This window comes from Danio aesculapii, chromosome 23, assembly GCF_903798145.1.
Source record: "Danio aesculapii chromosome 23, fDanAes4.1, whole genome shotgun sequence".
NCBI lineage: Eukaryota > Metazoa > Chordata > Actinopteri > Cypriniformes > Danionidae > Danio > Danio aesculapii.
In genome coordinates this window covers 7,774,308-7,801,669 of record NC_079457.1, presented here as the reverse complement: position 1 = coordinate 7,801,669, position 27,362 = coordinate 7,774,308, and the positions used below count along the sequence as shown (strand labels likewise).

The following is a 27,362-nucleotide window of genomic DNA, read 5'->3' as shown; positions in this document are numbered from 1 at the left end:
GTATGGTTCAATACCGTTGTGTATTGAAGTCAAACCTGGCGTGTCAAGACACAATATACATGAGTGTGATGTGAATGTGTGAATAAGATTTGTCAACCATGGCAGAAGCCGTCATATGGAGTCTTCAGGCTGAGAATATCACATATTGAAAAGTATTCACTGGTTTTAGGGCAATTTTTGTCCTTTTTTTGGAGCTTGCCAACTCCAGGTCACTGTGCTTGCAGAGCTAAAAAATGACAAAAAAATTCTGCTGAACTCCTTTAAAAAAGATGTGCAGAACTGATGTAATAAACTGTTTATTGTATTTATTGATGAATTAAATGTGTAAATAAATGAAGTATGAATTGTTGAATAAAAATAAACCAAAAAATAGTTATGTTTAAGAAGCTTTATATCTGAGCATCTGTCTATCCATCCAATCTGTCGATCTATCTGTCTTTCTCATTTTATTGTTCTATCTGTCGATCTTTTTTTCGTTCATCTATTGTTTGTTTGTTTGTTCTGTCTATCTATTGTTCTGTCGTTCGTTCCATTCTTTTGTTTCGTTCTATTCATCGTTCAGTCTATTTATCATTCTGTCTTTCCATCTGTATTTCTATTTATCGTTCTATCGTCCCATCGTTCGTTCCATCATTCATTCGTTTCTTTGCTCTTTTTTTGTTTGTTTGTTTGTTCTTTTGTTTTTTCTTTTGTTTGTTTGTTCTTGTTGTTTGTTCTTTTTTGTTTGTTTGTTCATTCTTTCTTGTTTGTTTGTTCATTCTTTTGTTTGTTCTCTTTGTTTTTGTTTGTTCGTTCTTCTTTTGTTAACTTGTTTTGTTCTTTCCTGTTAGTTTCTTTTGTTTGTTTGTTCTTGTTTGTTCATTCTTTCTTTTCTTTGTTTGTTCTTGTTTTTCTTGTTTGTTTGTTCTTTTTGTTTGTTCTTTTGTTTGTTTGTTCTTCTTTTTTTGTTCATTTGTTCTTAATCGCTTGTTCTTTTCTGTTTTTTTTTGTCCGTTCGTTCTTTTTTTTGTTTGTTCTTGTGTTTGTTTGTTCATTCTTTTGTTCTTTCGTTATTTTGTTCTAATGTTCATTCTTGTGTTCTATCTATCCATCTGTGATATCTGTTTATTGATGCGGTCTAATAGTCTAAAAATATATACAATAAAGAGCTTAAAAATAAACTTCACATATAATTTACTAATATATAAATACATACATTTATAACCAACAATTATATTTACTCGTTTCCTTTTAGAAAGTTCTATCATTTTGCCCAGCACAGTGTTACACTACTAGTGTTTTTATCTGGGCTATAATTTATATTTAATTTTATGAAGAATAATTCGAAAAAATAAGTATAAAACAGACCTTATTTCATAATTTAGTTTTTTACTATATATTTTTTTTGTATTATGAATTGATGAATGCTAATGTGGTCGAGGTGGATGAGAGTGAATTACATTACAGGGTTTCTAAGAGTGTTCGTTTCTAATAATAATAATAATAATAATAATAATGAAATCATCAGGCAGCACGGTTGACTCGCAGCAAGAAGGTCGCTGGTTTGAGTCACAGCTGGGCCAGTTGGCATTTCTGTGTGGAGTTTGCATGTTCTCTGGTGTGGGTTTCCTCCAGGTGCTCCGGTTTCCCCCACAGTCCAAAGGCATGTGCAATAGGTAAATTGAATAAATTGGCTGAAGTGTATGAGTGTGTATATGGGTGTTTCCCAGTACTGGGTTGCAGCTGGAAAGGCATCTGCTGTGTAAAACATATGCCGGACTAGTTGGCATTCATTCTGCTGTGGTAACCTCTAAAATAGAGACTTAAGACTTTGAATGAATGAATATCATTATGGTGGCTTGAAAAGCCAGCATACTGTTATCTATCTTAAACTTATTAGGCTGGTTTGTCAAAGCCAACCTACTGTTATCCTATTTAAACTTATTATTATTTTATTTTATTTTTTTTATTCTTCTGAGACTAAATTTGCAAGACTATCTCCTCCTAGAGCTTTCGAGCTATGACCACCAAACTCGCACCAGACCTCCAAACTATTCTGACTCGCGTTGCTATATCTTTTCCGACTGATCCGACTTTCGGTTTTCCGAAAAACGTCCCGGGACCACCGGAAAAATCCCATAGACTTAACATAGGATCAAACTTTGTGAGCTCATAACTCTGCATCAGACTGTCGCACAGACTTCTAACTGGGCTCATTTAACTCAGATTATCAATCTGCCAATGACTGATCACCTTTAAACTTTCTAGCCACTCCCTAGCAACCACTTTTGGACCCTAGAAAGTGTCCCATAGACTTCCATTGCAAAAGACTGCCATTGACTTAACATTGAATCAAACTCTGAGAGCTCATAACTCTGCATCAGACTGTCATACAGACTAATGGCTGAGCTCATTTAACTCAGACTATTAAACTGCCAATCACTGATGAGCTTTTAACTTTCTAGCCACACCCAAACTACCAGATACTGCACCCTAGCAACAACTGTCCCATAGACTTCCATTGCAAAAGACTGTCATTGACTTAACATTAGATCAAACTTTGTGACCTCATAGCTTTCCATCAGACTGTCATACTTATGGGTGAGCTTTATCTATCTATCTATCTATCTATCTATCTATCTATCTATCTATCTATCTATCTATCTATCTATCTATCTATCTATCTATCTATCTATCTATCTATCTATCTATCTATCTATCTATCTATCTATCTATCTATCTATCTATCTATCTATCTATCTATCTATCTATCTATCAACTGCTTTTATCTATCTATCTATCTATCTATCTATCTATCTATCTATCTATCTATCTATCTATCTATCTATCTATCTATCTATCTATCTATCTATCTATCTATCTATCTATCTATCTATCTATCTATCTATCTATCTATCAACTGGTTTTATCTATCTATCTATCTATCTATCTATCTATCTATCTATCTATCTATCTATCTATCTATCTATCTATCTATCTATCTATCTATCTATCTATCTATCTATCTATCTATCTATCCTTTTTCAAACTGTTTTTATCTATCTATCTATCTATCTATCTATCTATCTATCTATCTATCTATCTATCTATCTATCTATCTATCTATCTATCTATCTATCTATCTATCTATCTATCTATCTATCTATCTATCTATCTATCTATCTATCTATTGGTTTTATCTATCTATCTATCTATCTATCTATCTATCTATCTATCTATCTATCTATCTATCTATCTATCTATCTATCTATCTATCTATCTATCTATCTATCTATCTATCTATCTATCTATCTATCTATCTATCTATCTATCTATCTATCTATCTATCTATCTATCTACCAACTGTTTCTATCTATCTATCTATCTATCTATCTATCTATCTATCTATCTATCTATCTATCTATCTATCTATCTATCTATCTATCTATCTATCTATCTATCTATCTATCTATCTATCTATCTATCTATCTATCTATCTATCTATCTATCTATCTATCTATAAATTGTTTTTATCTATCTATCTATCTATCTATCTATCTATCTATCTATCTATCTATCTATCTATCTATCTATCTATCTATCTATCTATCTATCTATCTATCTATCTATCTATCTATCTATCTACTGTTTTTATCTATCTATCTATCTATCTATCTATCTATCTATCTATCTATCTATCTATCTATCTATCTATCTATCTATCTATCTATCTATCTATCTATCTATCTATCTATCTATCTATCTATCTATCTATCTATCTATCTATCTATCTATCTATCATGCTAACAACATGCTAATTCATGCTAGAATGATGCTAGTAACATGCTAGTTCATGCTAGAACCATGCTAGTAACATGCTAATTCATGCTAGAATCATGCTAGTAACATGCTAATTCATGCTAGAATCATGCCAGTAACATGCTAATTCGTGCTAGATTGATGCTAATAACATGTTAATTCGTGCTAGAATCATGCTAGTAACATGCTAATTCGTGCTAGAATCATGCTACTAACATGCTAATTCATGCTATAATCATGCTAATAACATGCTAATTCATGCTATAATCATGCTAATAACATGCTAGAATCATGCTAGTAACATGCTAATTCATACTAGAATCATGCTAGTAACATGCTAATTTTTGCTAGTAACATGCTAATTCATGCTAGAATCATGCTAGTAACATGCTAATTTATGCTAAATTCATGCTAATAACATGCTAATTCATGCTAGAATCAGACTAATACCATGCTAATTCATCTATCTAACCTTTTTCAAACTATTTTATCTCTCTATCTATCTATCTATCTATCTATCTATCTATCTATTTTAAATATATACATTTTAAAACTGTTTAAACTAAATAAACTATTACCAAGGCTTTGTCAAGCCAGCCTCAAAGTTTGTCCTCAAACTTTAATAGTCTATTCTTCTTCTTCTTCTTCTTCTTCTTCTTCTTCTTCTTCTTCTGAGACTAATTTCTAAGTGTATCTCCTCCTAGGCCTTTCAAGCTACATACTTCAAACTTTCGTCAAACCTTCAAACTGGTCTGACTCGGGTTGCTATATCTTTTCTAACTGATCCGACCTTGGGTTTTCCGAAAAACGACCCAGAAAAAACCCAAAAGTCTCATTGACTTAACATTGGGTCAAACTTTGTGAGCTTATAACTCTGCATCAGACTGTCCTACAGACTTCTAACTGGACTCATTTAACTCAGTCTAGCCAGCAGCCAATAACTGATGACTTTTTTAACTTACTAGAAACTCCCTAGCAACCACTTACAGCACCCTAGCAACTGTCCCATAGACTTCCATTGTAAAAGACTCCCATTTACTTAACATTGGGTCAAACTTTGTGAGCTCATAACTCTGCATCAGACTGTCCTACAGACTAGAGTCCGGCCTCATTCAACTCAGTCTAGCCAGCAGCCAATCACTGATTACCTTTAAACTTACTAGCCACTCCCTAGCAACCAATTTCAGCACCCTAGCAACTGTCCCAGAGACTGTGACTAGCTATTCTAACACACGCTAACAGTTTTAACATCCTACTGACATGCTAATCTTGCTAGAAAGGTGCTAGCAACACGATAGTGACATGCTAGTCATGCTAGTAACATGCTAATTCATGCTAGAATCATGCTACCAACATGCTAATTCATGCTAGAAACAAGCTGACTCATGCTAGAATCATGCTAGTAACATGCTAGTTACATGCTAATTAATGCTAAAATCATGCTAGTTACATGCTAATTCATGCTAGAAACATGCTAATTCATGCTAGAATCATGCTAACAACATGCTAATTCATGCTAGAAACATGCTAATAACATGCTAATTCATGCTAGAAACATGCTAGTAACATGCTAATTCATGCTAGAATCATGCTAATAACATGCTAATTCATGCTAGAATCATGCTAGTAACATGCTAATTCATGCTAGAATCATGCTAGTAACATGCTAATTCATGCTAGAAACATGCTAGTAACATGCTAATTCATGCTAGTAACATGCTAATTCATGCTAGAAACATGCTAGTAACATGCTAATTCATGCTAGAAACATGCTAGTAACATGCTAATCCATGCTAGAATCATGCTAGTAACATGCTAATTCATGCTAGAATCATGCTAGTAAAATGCTAATTCATGCTAGAATCATGCTAGTAACATGCTAATTCATGCTAGAATCATGCTAGTAACATGCTAATTCATGCTAGAAACATGCTAGTAACATGCTAATTCATGCTAGAATCATGCTAGTAACATGTTAATTCATGCTAGAATCATGCTAGTAACATGCTAATTCATGCTAGAATCATGCTAATAACATGCTAGAAACATGCTAATTCATGCTAGAATCATGCTAATAACATACTAATTCATGCTAGAAACATGCTAGTAACATGCTAATTAATGCTAGAAACATGCTAGTAACATGCTAATTCATGCTAGAATCATGCTAGTAACATGCTAATTCATGCTAGAAACATGCTAGTAACATGCTAATTCATTCTAGAATCATGCTAGTAACATGCTAATTCATGCTAGAATCATGCTAATAACATGCTAATTCATGCTAGAAACATGCTAGTAACATGCTAATTCATGCTAGAATCATGCTAGTTACATGCTAATCCATGCTAGAATCATGCTAGTAACATGCTAATTCATGCTAGAATCATGCTAGTAACATGCTAATTCCTGCTAGAATCATGCTAGTAACATGCTAATTCCTGCTAGAATCATGCTAGTAACATGCTAATTCATGCTAGAATCATGCTAATAACATGCTAATTCATGCTAGAATCATGCTAGTAACATGCTAATTCATGCTAGAATCATGCTAGTAACATGCTAATTCATGCTAGAAACATGCTAATTAATGCTAGAATCATGCTAGTAACATGCTAATTCATGCTAGAATCATGCTAATAACATGCTAATTCATGCTAGAAACATGCTAATTCATGCTAGAATCATGCTAATAACATGCTAAATCATGCTAGAAACATGCTAGTAACATGCTAATTCGTGCTAGAAACATGCTAGTAACATGCTAATTCATGCTAGAATCATGCTAGTAACATGCTAATTCCTGCTAGAATCATGCTAGTAACATGCTAATTCCTGCTAGAATCATGCTAGTAACATGCTAATTCATGCTAGAATCATGCTAATAACATGCTAATTCATGCTAGAATCATGCTAGTAACATGCTAATTCATGCTAGAATCATGCTAGTAACATGCTAATTCATGCTAGAAACATGCTAATTCATGCTAGAATCATGCTAGTAACATGCTAATTCATGCTAGAATCATGCTAATAACATGCTAATTCATGCTAGAAACATGCTAATTCATGCTAGAATCATGCTAATAACATGCTAAATCATGCTAGAAACATGCTAGTAACATGCTAATTCGTGCTAGAAACATGCTAGTAACATGCTAATTCATGCTAGAATCATGCTAGTAACATGCTAATTCATGCTAGAATCATGCTAGTAACATGCTAATTCATGCTAGAATCATGCTAATAACATGCTAATTCATGCTAGAAACATGCTAATTCATGCTAGAATCATGCTAATAACATGCTAGTAACATGCTAATTCATGCTAGAAACATGCTAGTAACATGCTAATTCATGCTAGAATCATGCTAGTAACATGGTAATTCATGCTAGAAACATGCTAGTAACATGCTAACTCATGCTAGAAACATGCTAGTAACATGCTAATTCATGCTAGAATCATGCTAATTCATGCTAGAAACATGCTAGTAACATGCTAATTCATGCTAGAATCATGCTAGTTACATGCTAATTTATGTTAGAATCATGCCAGTTACTTGCTAATTCATGCTAGTAACATGCTAATTCAGACTCGGCTTTTCAAGCCACCATAAAGTTTGTCCTCAAACTTTAATATCTAGTTATTATTGAAATACAATGTCTCGATGGTTGATTAAATGTCATCTAAATTCGTTTATTCCTAGAATTCACCCTAAAAGGTTAAAAATCAAGATGTCCTCTGATTTTTTGGATGTCACATTTGTCCAGTTATCCAAAGACGCCACTTGATCTATTTTCACAGATCATAAACATAGTCTGAAATGCAAGCGGTCACTGCGTCTTCGGTGTGTAATGGGTGGTTGTTGTGTGTTATCTCTCCGTGTGCGTGTCTGTGTGTGGTTTTGTTAGGTGGGGCAGGCTCGAGCGCTCTATAATTATGGGAATGTGTACCACGCCAAAGGGAAGAACATATGTTGGAGTGGGATGGACCCTGGAGAATTTCCAGAAGAGGCACACATCGCGCTGAAGAAAGCGACAGAGTTATATGAGTGAGACACACACTTGTTTTTTTATTTTTTATTTTTTTATTAAAGGTACCATAGAGTGAAAATCTGGATAAACGTTAACAATTAACCCTCCTGTTTAATATTTATTTCTAATAATATATAATATTATTTTAATAATATATATTTTCCAGCCATTGGTTAACAGAGCAAGGAATTTTTCACACTCTTCCCTATAATATTTTTTCTTCTGGAGAAAGTCCAGACGACTGCTAATTTTCTCTCGCGCTGTATCTTTTGCACGTTTCTTTTTGAAGAGCGAATCTGGCCATTGTGAAAGAGTTGGGCGACAGAGCGGCTCAAGGCAGGACCTATGGTAACCTTGGCAACTCACACTATTTGCTTGGAAACTTCCAGGATGCTGTTCTTGCACATGAGCAGGTATTTCATACTGAGAGAGCCTACTGAAATAACTTGCTAGATTAATCATTAACATGCATATGGTTTATGTTTTAAGTGTTACAAACTAAAAATAAATAATTAAATAAATTGAATACATTTATTCAATTAATAGAGCAAATAATCAGGGTGCGAATTATACATTGACTATCGAGGAGGGAGGTCAGATATTTCAGTAATGTTATTTTGTTTAATATGCCTCAGTGAACCAAATGTATATTTAATTGAATTTATTAGTAAACCGTGTTTAAGTTTTCAGTTTCGAGGGATATTGATTGGCTCTCTCAGCAGTTGTGTGGTACTTTTTAAGATGGCACCCTGCATATAATAATTGATTAAAAGATGTGACATTTTTTCATAAATGTTATAGCCATTTTTTTTTAAGTGTACCATTATTTAGTTTAAATATTACTTCTTAGTGGTTTTGTTTTGATTTGTTGTTAATTTTTTTTTGTTGAAAATATCATAAAACGTCCTAAAACAGGTGGTTTGTTAAGCCCACTTACCTTTAGAAGCACTCTTCTCTCTTTATGTGTTGGACACTTTACCTATAGAGTGTGCACTTTACGTATAGAGAGTGCATATAGACAGAAGAGGATGTCTATAGGTGACTGGGCTTGACAAACTACCTGTAGAAGCACTCTTCTCTCTATATGCATTGTCACTTTACCTATATAGAGTGCACTTTACATATAGAAAATGCATTTAGACAGAAGAGGGTTTCTATAAGTGAGAGGGCTTGATAATCTACCTGTAGAAACACTATTCTCTCTATATGCACCGGACACTTTAGCTATAGAGAGTGCATATAGACAGAAGAGGGTTTCTATAGGGGAGTGGGCTTGACAAACCAGCTGTACAAGCACTCTTCTCTCTATATGCATCGTCACTTTACCTATAGAGAGTGCACTTTACATATAGAGTGTGCATAAAGACAGAAAAGGGTTTCTATAGGTGAGTGGGCTTTATAATCCACCTGTAGAAATGCTCTTCTCTCTATATGCACGGTCACTTAACCTATAGAGAGTGCCTTTTACATATAGAGAGTGCATATAGAGAGAAGAGGGTTTCTACAGGTGAGTGGGCTTGATAAACCACCCGTAGAAACACGATTCTCTCTCTATATGCACTGGACACTTTACCTATAGAGAGTTTACTTTACATATAGCGCATATAGAGAGAAGAGGGTTTCTATAGGGGAGTGGGCTTGACAAACCAGCTGTAGAAGCACTCTTCTCTCTATATTCATCGTCACTTTACATATAGAGAGTGCATATAGACAGAAGAGGGTTTCTATAGGTGAGTGGGCTTGACAAACCAGCTGTAGAAGCACTCTTCTCTCTATATTCATCGTCACTTTACATATAGAGAGTGCATATAGACAGAAGAGGGTTTCTATAGGGGAGTGGGCTTGACAAACCAGCTGTAGAAGCACTCTTCTCCCTATATGCATCGTCACTTTACCTATAGAGAGTGCACTTAACATATAGAGAGTGCATATAGACAGAAAAGGGTTTCTATAGGTGAGTGGGCTTTATAATCCACCTGTAGAAATGCTCTTTTCTCTATATGCACGGTCACTTTACCTATAGAGAGTGCCTTTTACATATAGAGAGTGCATATAAAGAGAAGAGGGTTTCTACAGGTGAGTGGGCTTGATAAACCACCTGTAGAAACCCTCTTCTCTCGATATGTAAAGAACACTCTCTATAGGTAAAGCGTCTGGTGCATATAGAGAGAAGAGGGCTTTTACATGAGACAGAAGCATGGTAAATTGTACACAGGAGGAAAGGAAGTGGGTCAAATACAATTTTTGACCACTTCATACATTTTTGTTGCTGAAATAAACTTGTTTTTTGGTTTAATTTGATATCATTTGTCTTAATTTTGATATTTTTTGTTGATCAATTTTAATAAAATAGATGATTGAATAAATGTGGGTGGAATTAAGTGTGTTCGAAAGAAAACAAACATGCTTTTGCGGCCATATCAAAAGGTCAGAACAATTGTTGTAACTATTATTGCAGAACAACAGTCAAGTCAAGTTGAGTTTTACTTTCATTCTGCTACATGTGTGGACATAAAGTGGAATGAAATGTCATGTCTCGCAGGACTATAGTACTACATAGATAAACATAATCATAAATATGAACACGACATTGGACATAAGAGCTATTTTAGTACCTATAAATAACTAACATGCCAGAGTGGTAAAAGTACTAACTATACATATACTATAAATTGGAAATTGTACATTTAATATCAGTAGTTCAGAACCAGCTTAGGATGTGTATATCAGCATGGGTTATTATTGATTCAGGCTTAATGTAAAGATGAATAATGCTGTCTTTTTTTTTCAGCGTCTCCTCATTGCAAAGGAGTTTGGAGACCGGGCTGCAGAGAGGAGAGCATATTGCAATCTTGGAAATGCATACATATTCCTTGGAAAGTTTGAAGTCGCTGCAGAGCATTACAAGTCAGTTTGCTTTTTATTTTTTTGACTTAAATATATCAAGATTTTTTAGCATAATATGCAAAGGAAGGAATAATAACAACCGCAGATAATGTTTTTCCTTTTATATATTTTTTACTTTTTCATAATTTTTTTATATAATAAAGTATTCAAAGATAAACAATAGCAAAAGCAATAATTATTTTAAATGTAATCTTTTGGCCTTCATTTACTTTTCCAGGGCAAAAAGAAAAAAAATTGCTTCGCCAAGAACCATTAATGCGATTTTATTTATTTATTTATTTATTTATTTTATTTATTTATTTATATTTTCCATTTATTTATTTATTTATTTTATTTTATTTTATTTATTTATTTATTTATTTTTTTTTTCCCATTTATTTATTTTTTTTATTTTATTTTATTTTATTTTTTTTCCATTTATTTATTTTTTGTCAAGGAGTCATTGGTGACAGTACAATATTTTGACAGCCTGTGCATTTCCAAATACTTTTTATTGTAATGTAATGATGGGCTAAAAATCTGCACTGAATTCCGCAGATTTCCACAGAGTTTTAGCCCGCCATTAATTCTGTTTATTTACTTGAGTAAACGTGTGTAAATCTATATTTATTCAGTTATTAAATTAATTACAGTAATATTATTGACTAATACGAAAATGTTCATCTGATTTATGTACAATGCAGTTTCTACAGAAATAGTTTCTGTCTTTTAGTAGATACATTGTATGTGAAACTTGCTTTGTTTACCAAATAAAGTAAATCTAGTTGGATTTACATTTTAAACATTAAATAAAAGTTAAAAAGATATTATTTTTTATTTCACATATTAAGGTTTTAGTTATGATACTCCCAAAATAATTAGGCAGAAATCCACAGATTTTTACCAAAATTCTCAGCAGAAATAACAAAAAATGTCCTGGCCCTACTCATTAGTCACACTGTTTTACTGAAAGAAGTTACATTTATACATCATTACAATGCAACGCTATGCGGATTTTCTGATTTTTCCATGTGAGAGTAGTGATGGCTGCTTTTGAGGAACTGCTTCATGAAGCTTCGAAATCTTTACAGATGACTGAATTTGTTATTTTGGTTGAACTATCCTTTTAACAGCACAGTTTTAACAGCAGCTTTTAAAACCACATCACTTTTTAAACGTAGTGTGCGTGGTTTTTTTCCCGTTTTTCCTCAGACGGACTCTTCAGTTGGCGCGTCAGCTGAAGGACCGGGCAGTGGAGGCTCAGGCCTGCTACAGTCTGGGAAACACATACACACTCCTGCAGGACTACGAGAGAGCCATCGACTATCACCTCAAACATCTGATAATCGCTCAGGACCTGAAGGACAGGTACAGGACCACGGTTGTGCGTATATGTGTGTGTATGTGTCTGTTGTTTCTGATGTCTGATCCTCTGTCTGTGTAGGATTGGTGAAGGAAGAGCCTGCTGGAGTTTAGGGAACGCTTACACCGCTTTGGGAAACCACGAACAGGCCATGAGCTTTGCTGAAAAGCATCTGGAGATTTCCAAAGAGGTGCGTGCGTGCGTTAATGTTGGAATAAACAAATAAATAAAAGTAATCGATGCTTTGCAATCCTTTTTTCTACTGATTCTGTATTGATTCTCTATCTTTTTTGTGAGTGTTTTAGCACAAGAAATGAATGAATACAGATTAGGGACATCATCAGAGTGGGCAAATATTGACAGAAATAAAAGTTTGAGGTGAATTTGAATTGATTGTTAAAATTAGACAGTGATGATGCAGGTCTGTGGTGGAAACCAAGGGTATTGTAGTTTTATTATAGCGTTTTTACTTCACCCAAAAATAAAACTGGTCTTTATTTACTTTTTTAAATGTTAGAAACCTGTAACTGTGCCTACTATGGAAGTCAATGGTTACAGGTTTTCAGCTTTCGTCAAAGTATATTCTTTTGTGTTCAGCAGAAGAAAGAAACTCAAAAAGGTTTGGAATCATTTGAGGGAAAGTAGTAAGTAGATAAATAGTCTGTACATTTTCAATTCAGGGTGAACTATCCCTTTAAGACCTGCGCAGTGCACATATCCTTTTTTCTGTCAACTATTCCCTTCCACTTTCACTTTAGATGCAATCAAATGTGTTTTGGCTTGATCAGATTTTAAAGATGACTTAGTTCTGTATTTAGGCGCTGTTTGACAGACAGATCTTGGAGACTTTTTACTTTTGAAGACATTTTTAAAGGTTATAAACAAACAAACTAAATTTAATTTTCTCTTCTTTGGAGTAAGAACTGTTTGTGCTTTATCTTAACTGCACAAATCACATATGCTGTTATTTGTACACTTTTTTCTTTTTATATAAAAGTGGTTTAACTTAAGATTAAATTGTAGTAGTAAAAAATAAATGTTACACACACACACACACACACACACACACACACACACACACACACATACATATAAATTTATTTACATACATGCATACAGTGGTCACAAATTCTCTTAAAAACTCTTAAATTTTTCACTCTGTTATATTGCAGCCATTTGCTAAAATTATTTAGGTTTATTTTTGTCATTAATGTCCACACAGCAGCCCATATTGAGAGAAAAATGCAGAATTGTTAACATTTCTGCAGATTTCTTAAAGAAAAACTGAAATATCACATGGTCCTCAGTGTTCAGACCCTTTGCTGTGACACTGATCTAGTTAACTCAGGTGCTGTCCATTTCTCTGATCACCCCTGAGATGGTTCTATGATCAGATTTTAAAGATGACTTAGTTCTGTATTTAGGCGCTGTTTGACAGACAGATCTTGGAGACTTTTTACTTTTGAAGACATTTTTAAAGGTTATAAACAAACAAACTAAATTAAAATTTCTCTTCTTTGCAATAAGAACTGTTTGTGCTTTATCACACAATATTAATTTATTTATTGTCATGATCAGATGTTTTTGCGCGATTTAAAAATAATTGATTTTGTGGTGGTAATTCCCAGAAATTTGCAGACAATTTAGCATTTTTTAAAAATTTTATTTAAATATTTATATCTCATAATATAATTATTTATATTATTTGTATCTCATACCTGTCAACCCTTCCATTTTTCCCGGGATTCTCCCGTATTTTACAGTGCTATCCCACTATCATCCCGTAAAAGTATTTTCCCGTATTTCTCCCGTATTTTCAGTCTTTCTCTGAAGCGTGGCAAATAAACATTAAAGAGCCGAGCCTCCCTATACGCAACCCATACCGCCGAACCACCATGGTCTTAAATGTGAGTCTGTTCTGTGCTTTCGCTTTGTTTAGGCATGAAAACACTTTGAAATAAAATAAAATGGCAGGATTCCCCTTCCTTTTCATTATAGGTGCCAACTTCCCTTCATATGCAATCCTCAAATCAGTCATATAGTGGTGCACGACTGTCAGCTGACGCACTCCATAGTGATAAATAGACGCTGTTTCCCAAAAGGATTCTGTGCACGCAATTTGAAGCGGAGCGAAAGTTTGGGTTTAGGTGCGTGTTTGAACAGATATATACACATTATTATTATTATTATTAATAATAACAATAACAATAATAATAATAATATCAATATCTAAAGTGGTCGATCTTGGTGGGTTTTTTTTTTCCAAACAACTAATTTCGTCTTAAATTAGCATAAAAAGTTAGGAAAGCAATTGAAAGCTTTCATTATAACGTTAGATGTGTGCATTTTTAAAGTGACACCTCTGTTAATGTAATGAAACGAAAAAAAATCTAAATAAATAAGAGATTCATTCGTTCACTCTCAGATTTCACTCCCCGGAGCATCTGACATGTACTTCACTCAGGACATGTGTTAGGGCTTCCCCTACTGCAATACACCTAAAACACGGATTGCTGTAAATATCGTCAATGACAGGGAAGTGCTTTCTCTCGTTAACTGCAGGGAAAAAGTTAAACAAAATAATTTATCGATTTAACGCTCATCATAAAACCAGTCATACATTTAAAACACAAATAATGTCCTTCAATTTGGTCACCTCCAGTGGCTGTCATTTTTTTAACCAATCTCCTTCATTATAAGCTGTTTGCTGTTCTGTCTGCTCCATTGCTCCATTTGTTAGATGTTTCCCACTTTCTTTTGCAGTCTGAAGCACGTCAAACTCACAAAATGCCCAATTCGCGCCAGAGGATGTCTATTCCAATCTTTTCATTGACTTCACATGTAAATCACTCGCACTTCATCCGCGTCTGCTTACTGCACAGGCTGCAAAAAAATTCTCCCCCCCTTCCATGTAATGTGAGGATTTTTCGAGAGACACTCAAATACATCCCGAACACTGCGAATGCAACGTCTATAAGTCATGTAAAACAATAAATGGCAAACTGAAATACATATCATTTGATTATATGGTTTGGAATTGGATGTTTTGTGAGATTATTTACTTTATTTGTGATTGTTTTGTGTTTAATTAAGAATTTTGCAGGATCCTTAAAATTTTTGACTTTTTGTTGATTTTGCGTAGGATTCAGCGATCACAAAATCCTGAAAAACTAGGGGTCCTGACTTTATAATTGAGACATTTACAATGTTACATTCAGAACTAAAATACAGCTGGAATACAGCTTTATTAAATTGACTAGTTTAGAACATAAAGCCTGGGCATTAGAGATCTCCAGAAGAGAAAAGGTTTTTTTTTCTGCTTAGTTAGCGGAACAATAATGCAAATTCACTGATGTTTTTTCCTTCTTGTGTGTGTTCAACACTCAGATTGGAGATCGCAGTGGGGAGCTGACAGCCAGAATGAACGTCTCTGATCTGCAGTTAGTTTTGGGACTGGTGCAAAACAACTCAAACCCTAACAGCTCTGTGTTAATTGGGAGTCCGGCCGCTGACAGCAGTCTGACCGGTAACTGCACAAACCACATATGCTGTTATTTGTACACTTTATTTTTTTTATATAAAAGTGGTTTAACTTAAGATTAAATTGTAGTTGTAAAAAATAAATGTTTACACACACACATATATATAAATTTATATGCATACATGCATACAGTGGTCACAAAGTCTCTCAAAAACTCTTACAATTTTCACTCTTTGTTATATTGCAGCCATTTGCTAAAATCATTTAGGTTTATTTTTGTCATTAATGTCCACACAGCAGCCCATATTGAGAGAAAAATGCAGAATTGTTGACATTTCTGCAGATTTCTTAAAGAAAAACTGAAATATCACATGGTCCTCAGTGTTCAGACCCTTTGCTGTGACTCTGATCTAGTTAACTCAGGTGCTGTCCCTTTCTCTGATCACCCCTGAGATGCTTCTACACCTTCATTTGAGCCAGCTGTGTTTGATTATACTGATTGGACTTGATTAGGAAACCCACACATCTGTCTATATAAGACCTTACAGCTCACAGTGCATGTCAGCGCAAACGAGAATCATGAGGTCAAAGGAACTGCCTGAAGAGCTCAGAGACAGAATTGTGGCAAGGCACAGATCTGGCCATGGTTACAAACAAATTTCTGCTACACTTAAGGCTCCTGAGAGCACAGTGGCCTCCATAACCCTTAAATGGAAGATGTTTGGGATGACCCAACCCTTCCTAGAGCTTGCCGTCCGGCCAAACTGAGCTAACAGGGGAGAACAGCCTTGGTGTGAGAGAGGTAAAGAAGAACCCAAAGATCACTGTGGCTGAGCTCCTGAGATGCAATCAGGAGATGGGAGAGAGTTGTAGAAAGTCAACCATCACTGCAGCCTGTTAATTTTAATTTTGTAGTTTGCAACATCATTTCACCCATATTTTGACATTTAAAGAAAAAATTGTCCTATGTTTTACCACGATAATCAATTTGAGATACAAGATCTCTAAAATGTCAGCACAGAACGTTTCACATTAAAACCAGTACAAAACTAAATTATTCAAAACCATAAACTAGACACTGGCTTTCCAATCATGCATGAGATTAGCATGGGTTTGGTAATGGTGACACCTATTGGTTAAAAGCTGTATATATGTGTTCATATACTGCATCTATTAGCTTAAATCTGCTTTCCTTCACGTTACTGGATCATGTTGGAATAAACGAAGAAATTTACAACATACAGTTTTACATTTTGAACTAATAAAACATGTGGCTTCAATAATATCTTAGCACAGCTGATCTGCAGAATGAGATTCTCAGCAGCTGTTTGTGTATGTGCAGACGGACGATCCAGAGGAAGCCGGAGACTCAGCATGGAGAACATGGAGCTCATGAAACTGACCTCAGAGAAAAATATGGTGAGACTTTCAGCACATCACAGACAGAAGGCTAGCCATTTAGGAAGATTTATTAATAATAATAATAAAAATATAATGATTATAACAACAAGTTGTTGTTATAATCATTATATTATTATTAGTATTATTATTATTATTCTAAAACAAGTTGTGAAACAACGAAAGCCAGGGAGCCACCTATCAATGTGACTTCTGCGGCAAAGAGTGCCTCTTCCATATTGGCCTCTTCAGCCCCCAACAACGCTGTCTCAGACAATCAGTCATGCCTCAAGATAAGAATTAGGATATGTCATCCATGTTTTCCACTTATTTTCCAAATTGATACAGTTTGCAAACTGTTTGATTTTTTTTTGCACTAATAGGAGTGTAATTTGTATTATTGCAACTTTATATTATATATTATATTATAATAGTAATTTAATTGTAATATTATAATATATTATAGTTAATATAAGTCAAACAGCAAACAACTTATATAATATAAATTTATATATGTATATATATATTTTTTTTTTATTGCTCAAACTATCAGACTTATTTTTGATGTGTTATGATTATTATATCATGACACCAATTCATGACAGTTTTCAGCCCAATTACTCATTGCATGAATTTACAACAAGAAAAAACATAAACATGACACATTTTCCCTTTTAAAGGGATAATTCATCCAAAAAGGAGGTTTTGTTGTTATTTTACTCTTTCTAAGACCATCTTAGATGTAGATTGTTGTTTTTTCCAGTAGAGCACTGAAGATTTTTAGTTGAAACTGTGGTCTCTGGTGATTCATAAACTGCAAGTCAATGCCTTCTGATATTTTATAGTGAAAACACATACAGGCTAAACAAATTGATTACCTCGGGCTGCTGACCATACATAGAGGTCTAATGAAATGAAATGATTGTCTGTGGAAAAAGCTGAGCATTATTTACAACTCTGTAACTGCTTTTTTCTGACCCATATATTAGACTTTAATAAGAAATAAAGACTTTCATATACTGTACATTCATGCATGAATATTTGCACATATTGTGCATTTTGTCACATGTAAATATTTTCCTTTTGAAATCTTTTGCATAAAGTGTGTCTATAAAATCTTTTCTATTTCTTTACTTAGGGTCAGAGCTCTGAGGAGACTAAAACCCCTCAACAAACCAAATCGCCAACCAAAACAACCGTAGCCAAGACCTCTTCCAAGCTTTTCTTCATAAATCGCTTCAAAAGTAAAAAGCACAGACCGAACGGCTCAAGCCTCGGTTCACCTACTGAGAATAATAACAACAGCAGCAGTAGCAGCGGCACTCCTTCAGCACCTCTGGAAACACAGGTATCTAAAAACACTGCTTTAATTAAAACTGTGTTCGAATATTCAAGATGGCTAATAATTCTGACTTCAACTGTATATAATTACTGTATTTTGCCGTTGTTTTTTGATCTTAAATTGTTTTATTTAAAACTCATTTAATGTACTGTAAACAAACATTTTAATCAATAAACACTTAACAAAACTTAATAAATGCATAAAAAATATTTGACAGCATTTATTTGTAGCTCAGACAAAAGCATATTATAAGTTTAGTGTTAAGCCTGCTTTCCACTGCACACGACAAACGACAGACCAGAAGTCATTCATTTGCATTGGAGAGTAGTCCAGGAGCTGCGTGGAGATCCGATCATCTCCGTATGTGGAAAATTTGTATCCGATTTGAGCTGCGGATACGTTGAAATATTTGAGCTCCTGCGACTAGACCATGCATGGGCAAACTCGATCCTCGAGGTCCGGTGTCCCTGCAGAGTTTTGCTCCAACACTAATCAAACACACCTGAACACCCTAATTAGTGTCTTCAAGATCACTAGAAAGCTACAAGCAGGTGTGTTTGATTAGGGTTGATGCAAAACTATGCAGGGACACCGGCCCTCCAGGATCGAGTTTGCCCATCCCTGGACTAGACCGTATGCGACTGGCCGACTGGAGGTGATGGTGTTGTCCAAGCAGGTCCGTGTGCGTGAGATGAGAAATACTATTTTTTTTCTTTATTTTTTTTAATTAGAAAAAAGTCTATATTAAAAAAACATTTCTATTTATAAATGAGTAATAATTTTATTATTATTATTATTTTTTATTATTATTTTTTTTTATTTATTTATTTATTTTTTCTTTTGTTGTCTCCACATTCCCTTTAAAAAATGTTATGCATCTATGAGTTTCTAGTATTTTATTCATTCATCCATTCATTCAACCATGGTGGACGCACAGAGAATAGCACAGAGAATAAAGGCTCTTTTTGCACTTTATTTCGGACACCACAAGAATCAGCTTCTTTCCCACGGTGCACGACAACACTGAAAATTCTGTGCGTCTGCCACAGAGTGTATTTCGTCAGTCGTGTCCAAATGTCACGTGCAGTGGAAAGGTGGCTTTACACTATATATTTATTTTTGCATTAACATCCTTACTGTTACATAATGTTTTTTTTCCACAGTGTGCTCCAGACACTCTGGGTGACGATGGCTTCTTTGACCTCCTCAGCCGTTTTCAGGGGAGCCGTATGGATGACCAAAGGTGCTCATTAGAGGACGGCACTCGCCGTGTTCCTGCCCCTTCCTTCCCCTGTGAAACCCCGTCTGTAGCCTTAAGGAAACGTGAGTCCTTCTTCATCCCTGACCTGTGCAAAACTTCCCTCGGCTGCTTTCACACTGGCTGCGCTTTGCAGAGGCCCAGTGCTAACACCAGTGCTAACACCAGAAAAGTGAAAGACGTTTTAAAAAGCATATTGTTTGAAGGTGTTCAGTCTGAAGTAGTTGATCTAGAAGCCATTTTAAAAGCTTGAATATTATATATATATATCTAAAAAAACCTGTATATTGAAGTTGCAAATTCTTATATAGATTTTGTGGTTGCGATAAGGCATTCTGTGTAGTTTTAAGGACCTTGTTAGCTGTTTGCTATGGCTTGCTGGGTGATTGCAAAAGTGCATTGATAGCATGCCATAGGAAGTTGCTAAAATGTTAGTCATTTAGCATGATGCTAGCATGTTTTAACATTAATTTTGTTGTTGAATTCATTAACAACGATGCTTCTTTTACCACATTGCTAGAATGTTTTGGCACATTGCTAATGTGTTTTAGCACACTGCTAACACTTGTCAATGGATCATAAATTGCTTTCAAGTTACTCATATTGTTTAGCATCTTTTATTGAGATGTTAAACAACATTAGACAATGATTATTGGTGTTATTGGTATTAGAAATATTAGTGTTCTCATTGATAAAACATTGCTAGCAGCATCTTTTTAGCAAGCTAATTGTTGTTTGGAACATTATTGCTTCTTAGCTTGTTGCTTGCCATCATGATTCAGCACATTGCTAACATGTAACTGCTTCTATGGTTTAACATGTTTCTAGTGTATTTTAGTACATGGCTAGCACGTTTCTAACTTGTCCACATTGAAAACACATTGGTAGGCTAATTTACAGTAGCAAAGTGTGCTAGCGTGTTTTAAAATGTATTAATCTGTTGCGATCATAATTCAGCACATTGCTAAGATGTTACAACCATGGTTTAACCTATTACTAGCGTATTTTAATACATCAGTAGCATGTTTCTAGTTTGTGTTCACATTGATCGCACATTGCTAGCATGATTTAGCACATTGTTAAGTTGTTACTGTCATCGTTTTACCTATTGCTAGCGTATTTTAGTATATTGGTAGCATGTTTCTAGTTTGTTCACATTGATAGCACATTGCTAGCATGATTTAGCGCATTGCTAAGATGTTACAACCATAGTTTAACCTATTGCTAGCATATTTTAGTATATTGGTAGCATGTTTCTAGCTTGTGTTCACATTAATAGCACATTGCTGTGATGATTTAGCACATTAAAATGTCACATCCATAGTTTACCCTATTGCTAGCATATTTTAGAACATTGGTAGCATGTTTCTAGCTTGTTCACATTGATAGCACATTGCTATGATGATTCAGCACATTAAGACATTTCTTCCAACCTATTGCTAAAGTATTTAGTAGATTGGTAGCATGTTTTTAACTTGTGTTCATATTGATAGCAATATGCTAAATCATCATAGCTCTGTGCTAAAATCTTACAACCATAGTTTAACCTATTGCTAGCATCTTTTAGTTTATTGGTAGCATGTTTCCAGCGTGTGTTCACATTGATAGCACATTGCTTTCATGATTTAGCACATTGCTAAGATGTTACGTTTATGCATGTTGTTGTTAAGTCTTTAGATTGTTGGCATGTTAACACATTTAGCACATTAGCATGGCTCAACCTGGATTTTATGCATTTTACTGCATATCGTGTGTTGTTAGAATGTACTAATGTTGTCTGCATGTGTTTGGATGCTTTGCATTTAGCATATTAACTAGCATGATTTAGCATGTGTACTAGATTTTGGTAATTGTTTTAGCATGTTGTAATGTCTACAAGTGCTAGTATGCTTTGTAAAGTTGGTAGAATATTTTACCTCTATGTTTTAGCACACTGCTAATATGTTACTAGGATTAACATTTTTTTTTGCATATTTTAGGACATGGCTAGCATGTTTCTTGCTTGTGTTCACATTGCTAGCATGTTTTACAATTTGCTATCATATTATAACACATTTAGCATGTTGTTGCTACGTCTTTAGATTGTTAGCATGCTACTAAGACATTTTAGCATGTTACCATGGTATAACCTGGATTTTATGCATATTTTAGTACATTGGTAGCAATGTTCTAGCTTGTGTTCACATTGATAGCACATTGCTATGATGATTTAGCACATTAAAATGTCACATCCATAGTTTACCCTATTGCTAACATATTTTAGAACGTTGGTAGCATGTTTCTAGATTGTTCACATTGATAGCACATTGCTAGTGTGATTTAGCACATTGCTAAGATGTTACAACCATAGTTTAACCTATTGCTAGCATATTTTAGTACATTGGTAGCAATTTTCTAGCTTGTGTTCACATTGATAGCACATTGCTATCATGATTTAGCACATTAAAATGTCACATCCATACTTTATCCTATTGCTAGCATATTTTAGAACATTGGTAGCATGTTTCTAGCTTGTTCACATTGATAGCACATTGCTATGATGATTCGGCACATTAAGACATTTCTTCCAACCTATTGCTAAAGTATTTAGTAGATTGGTAGCATGTTTTTAACTTGTGTTCATATTGATAGCAATGTGCTAAATCATGATAGCTCTGTGCTAAAATCTTACAACCATAGTTTAACCTATTGCTAGCATATTTTAGTATATTGGTAGCATGTTTCCAGCTTGTGTTCACATTGATAGCACATTGCTTTCATGATTTAGCACATTGCTAAGATGTTACATTTATGCATGTTGTTGTTAAGTCTTTAGATTGTTGGCATGTTAACACATTTAGCACATTAGCATGGTTCATCCTGGATTTTATGCATTTTACTGCATATCGTGTGTTGTTAGAATGTACTAATGTTGTCTGCATGTGTTTGGATGCTTTGCATTTAGCATATTAACTAGCATGATTTAGCATGTTTACTAGATTTTGGTAATTGTTTTAGCATGTTGTAATGTCTACAAGTTCTAGTATGCTTTGTAAAGTTGGTAGAATATTTTACCTCAATGTTTTAGCACACTGCTAATATGGTACTAGGATTAACATGTTTTTAGCGCATTTTAGGACATGGCTAGCATGTTTCTAGCTTGTGTTCACATTGCTAGCATGTTTTACAATTTGCTATCATATTATAACACATTTATGCATGTTGTTGCTACGTCTTTAGATTGTTAGCATGCTACTAAGACATTTTAGCATGTAAGCATGGTATAACCTGGATTTTATGCATATTTTACTACATTGGTAGCACATTTCTAGCTTGTGTTACCCATTGCTAGCACATTGCTAGCATGTTTAACCTGGATTTTATGCATATTACTGCATATCGTTTCTTGTTAGAATGTCTACATGTATATGCTTTGCATTTACCATATTAGCTGGTATGGTTTAGCATGTTGAGTGAATTTTGGTAATTGTTTTAGCATGTTTTAACATGCACACATGCTAGCATGCTTTGTAATGTTGATAGCATATTTTGCTTTATTATGTTTTAGCACATTGATAGTTTGATTTAACGTACTGCTAACAACTTTGAACATATCATGTCCTGTTCCTAGTAATAGATGGATGAATTGATCGACAGATTAACATGGATCTAACATTTAATAAATAACTGGATATATGTATATAAAAACAAAAACAAGATATTAGTCAAACTAGTCTGAGCGGAGTGTGACAGATGGTTCTTTAAAGCTGACGGATGAGTTAGAAATTTGAAATGTTAATCTCAGCTGTTTAAATAGCAAAACAGCAAGAGCTAAAATTAACTTCATGCAAATTGGAAACACCACCTCACCCATTCTAGAGTTTCAGTTTTGATCTCACCTTTAGTGTCCCTATAGCAGTACTGTGCAGTACTGTAATCATTGGATGGACTACAGTATTTAAAAGCCGTTTTTCACTTTGTTTAGCTACTTCCGCGTGCGAAACCGAGGCCTCTGCACAGCCAGGACATTTTCTAGACCTTCTGGCCAGTTCTCAGAGCCGCCGGCTGGACGAGCAGCGGGTCAGTGTGGACAGTCTGCCGGGTCTCCGTCTGGATCAACGCCACAGCCAGGACGTCCTCAGCAAACTCATGGCCACGGGCAATAGCAGAGAGGCAGATGAAGACTTCTTCGACATGCTGATTAAATGCCAGGTCAGTGCTGTTTATTATTAGTAATAGGCTGCATGTAAGTCCAAGCCATAGTCAAGGTGTGATTTCAGGTGCGTTTTGTCAGTAAAGCCAGTTTTAGTAAATACCTCCAATTAAGAGCATGTGCTGCTTTTACTAAAGAGTCATAGTTCACTGAAACTATGCAAAATCATGTTCAAAGTTTATTATTCTGACTGTGATGACATCAAGATATTCGTTCTGCAATGACATGATAATGAATTTGCATAGGTTGTAAGTGAATAATGGCTCTTTGTATGTGAAATGATCTTTTACATAGTACAAAGGGATAGCACACACACAAATGAAAATTGTCTTTATTTACTAACCCTCAAATAGTTTTAAACCTTTATTAGTGTCTATTTATAATACAAATATTATTATATGTTATTAAAGGGGAAAATCCACCCAAAAATAAAGCTCCTGCTTGCCATTAACTTGTTTTTAAACCTTAAGGAGTTTATTTCTTCTGTTGAATTTCTATTTTCTTCACCTTCAAGATATTTTAAAGAAAGCTGAAAACTGGTAACCATTGGCTTCCGTAGTAGAAAAAAACAATACTATGGAAATCGATGGTTAAAGGTTTCCAAACATTCTTCAAAATATCTTCTTTTGTGTTTAACAGAAGAAGGAAACTGAAAATTTTGAAAACAAGTTGGTGAGTAAATCATAACCGAATGTTCATTTTTGGGTCATCTCTTTAATAACATAATATTTGTACTCCAAACTAACATGAGACTTCACAACTCTATTTATGTTTTTGAAATAAATCCTTCTGTAAGATCTAGATCTAACAACAACGAATCTTGGTCAAATTGTTATGATGCTTTGAAAAGCTTCGTTTCTGCTATGACTATGTAAGAGCTTATCTTTGCTGATAAGTAGTGCATCATGATCGCAGCTTTGCTCAGTCACATTTACAACTTCATTTCGATTAATCTATGTTAGTATTGTACATGGGCAGTTCCAGCATTGTGGATGTCACATTTGTGGTAAAAGCTTAACATAAATTCACATAGAAAGTATATGTTCGGGATCGGTATAAGTATAAATATTCGGGATCTGTAGAGCCGCGCATTGATGGATTTGCTCTTCAGTGTTTGGACTCTCAGTAGTGATTATTAAACCACACTGAACTGAGCTAAACTGAACTGAACTTAAACACTACAAACTGAACTACACTGTTTCAATTTACTATAATATTTCATGTGAAGCTGCTTTGACACAATCTACATTGTAAAAGCGCTATACAAATAAAGGTGAATTGAATTGAATATGTTGACATTATATTGAAATATTGGTTTATATTTTCCAAAACTACTGACCACAGAGTTATGGGACCAGAAAAAGATCAATCTGTAAACCTTTTTTTTTATATTTTAAATGATTAAAAGAAACGTGCATTATGGATGATGTGACTAGAAAAGTCTGCGAGTTTGCAGTGTACAACATACTTTGAAGAAATTCTGTCAATTAAACTGCACAACTCAAACGAAACGATGCTAATCAGAGGTATAAGAGTCTGCTCAATATACACTACCTGACAAAAGTCTTGTCACCTATCCAAGTTTTAGAAACAACAAATAATCATTTGATATCTAGTTGATCATTTGATATCAGAAGTGACTTGTATGAAAGGCAAAGGCCTCTAGATTATGCTTCTTTTACCCAAATAAAATATGATCATGCCTTGATTCTTAATGATTTAATTAGGACAGTAAGGTCTGACTTTTAAGTGTGACTTGGACAAGTCACATCACTGAATAGAAATAATGTCCAGTATAGCATATAAAGTCATGCTGCAGTGGAAACAGAATGAATATTGTGTCTGACTCTCATGAGCTTGGAGGACTGCATCCAGACATCTCTGCAATGACTCAAATCACTTATTGATAAAGTCATCTGGAATGGCAAAGAAAGCGTTCATGCAGGACTCCCAGAGTTCATCAAGATTCTTTGAATTCATCTTCAATGCCTCCTCCTCCATCTTAGCCCAGACATGCTCAATAATGTTCATGTTTGGTGACTGGGCTGGCCAATCCTGGAGCTTCTTGACCTTCTTTGCTTTCAGGAGCTTTGATGTGGAGGTTGAAGTATGAGAAGGAGCGCTATCCTGCTGAAGGATTTGCCCTCTCCTGTGGTTTGTAATGTAATGGACAGCACAAATGTCTTGATACCTCAGGCTGTTGATGTTGCCATACACTCTGCAGATCTCTCGCACGCCTTCATACTGAATGTAACCCCAAACCATGATTTCTCCTTCACCAAACTTGACTGATGTCTGTGAGAGTCTTGGGTCCATGCAGGCTCCAGTAGGTCTTCTACAGTACATGTGATGATTGGGATGCAGCTCAACAGATGATTCATTAGAAAAATTGCCACTTTTCCAAAGGATCAACTAGAAGTCAAGTTATTATTTGCTGCTTTTAACAACTGGCATCCAAGACAAGACTTTTCTCAGATAGTAAAGAACAAAAATGATTGGTTTTATTTGACAATTTAGCTGTGAGGAAAAAGCTTGGTTATGAATGTGTGACTTTGGTAAATCAAATATAATTGTTTGAAAACATTGACAGACATTTTTGAAGTGCTTTAAAATACAAGCCTACACACAAAAAAACAAAACAAAAAAAAAAAAAACAGCGAAACCCTTTCTATTTTAGCTTTTGAAAGCGTCTTGTGACATTACGTGTTTGTTTGTGACCGTTCAGGGATCCAGGCTGGATGATCAGAGATGTGCTCCTCCTCCTCCTCCAACCAGAGGTCCTACAGTCCCTGATGAGGACTTCTTCAGCCTCATTCTTCGCTCGCAAGCCAAACGCATCGACGAGCAGAGGGTCATTTTACCGTCAGACTCCAGACCTGTTCACACAAACCCTGACTGACCGGCTCCTTTAGCAAACCTGATGTTTTGGGTATTATTTAAAGATATTAATCATGCACTGCACTACATTTTCTTCCTCAGTGTTTGATCCAAATGAAGATGTTTACTTGAAGCTACATGTTTACTTTTATATCAAATCTTTATGCTTAAATACTTTTCTTATTCCACCTTTTTTTCCTCATTAGAAGCATAAAATAGTAAGATTTAAATATTTGTAGGGGAAAAATTAAAGATTATATTTCCATAATTCTGACTTTATTTCTTGACATTATTATTATTATTTTTTAATTCTGTCTTTATATCACACAAATCTGACTTAAAATAATACAAAAAAATCATGTCATGTGCTGCACTACATTTTCTTCATCAGTTTTGTCATCAATTTTTTAAAAATCATATCAAATCTCTATCAGCAATTTTCTTGTATTCATGTTGTTTTTTCTTATTTTAGGGAGAAAAAGCTAAATAATAAGTCAATTTTTTTGTTATTATTTTCACAATTCTGACTTTATTTCTTGCTATTCAAATCTTTATCCAATCTAAATCTTCGCTTCTATCAGCAATTTAATTTTTAATTAGTATTTTTTCCCCATGTTTTAAGCAGAAAATGGAAAGTGTTTAAATATTTGTGGTAAAATAATTGCGTTTCTGGTTAATATTTTCACAATTCTGACTTTATTTCTTGCTATTCAAATCTTTATCCAATCTAAA

General features: G+C 34.5%; 1 protein-coding gene across 1 annotated transcript in view; it reads left to right on the top strand.

Moving 5' to 3' along the window:
- gpsm2l (G protein signaling modulator 2, like) overlaps nucleotides 1–26,938 on the top strand; it is a 57,117-nt gene extending 30,179 nt beyond the window's left edge. Inside the window, exons 4-14 of the mRNA XM_056449239.1 lie at nucleotides 7,711–7,850; nucleotides 8,123–8,246; nucleotides 10,625–10,740; nucleotides 11,932–12,087; nucleotides 12,164–12,272; nucleotides 15,470–15,608; nucleotides 16,906–16,982; nucleotides 18,100–18,309; nucleotides 19,467–19,626; nucleotides 23,526–23,752; nucleotides 26,479–26,938. Of these exons, the coding sequence (XP_056305214.1) occupies nucleotides 7,711–7,850; nucleotides 8,123–8,246; nucleotides 10,625–10,740; nucleotides 11,932–12,087; nucleotides 12,164–12,272; nucleotides 15,470–15,608; nucleotides 16,906–16,982; nucleotides 18,100–18,309; nucleotides 19,467–19,626; nucleotides 23,526–23,752; nucleotides 26,479–26,652 (1,632 nt within the window). The 3' untranslated portion in view covers nucleotides 26,653–26,938. The remainder of the gene's footprint in view (nucleotides 1–7,710; nucleotides 7,851–8,122; nucleotides 8,247–10,624; nucleotides 10,741–11,931; nucleotides 12,088–12,163; nucleotides 12,273–15,469; nucleotides 15,609–16,905; nucleotides 16,983–18,099; nucleotides 18,310–19,466; nucleotides 19,627–23,525; nucleotides 23,753–26,478) is intronic.
- The last annotated feature ends 424 nt before the right edge of the window (nucleotides 26,939–27,362 follow it).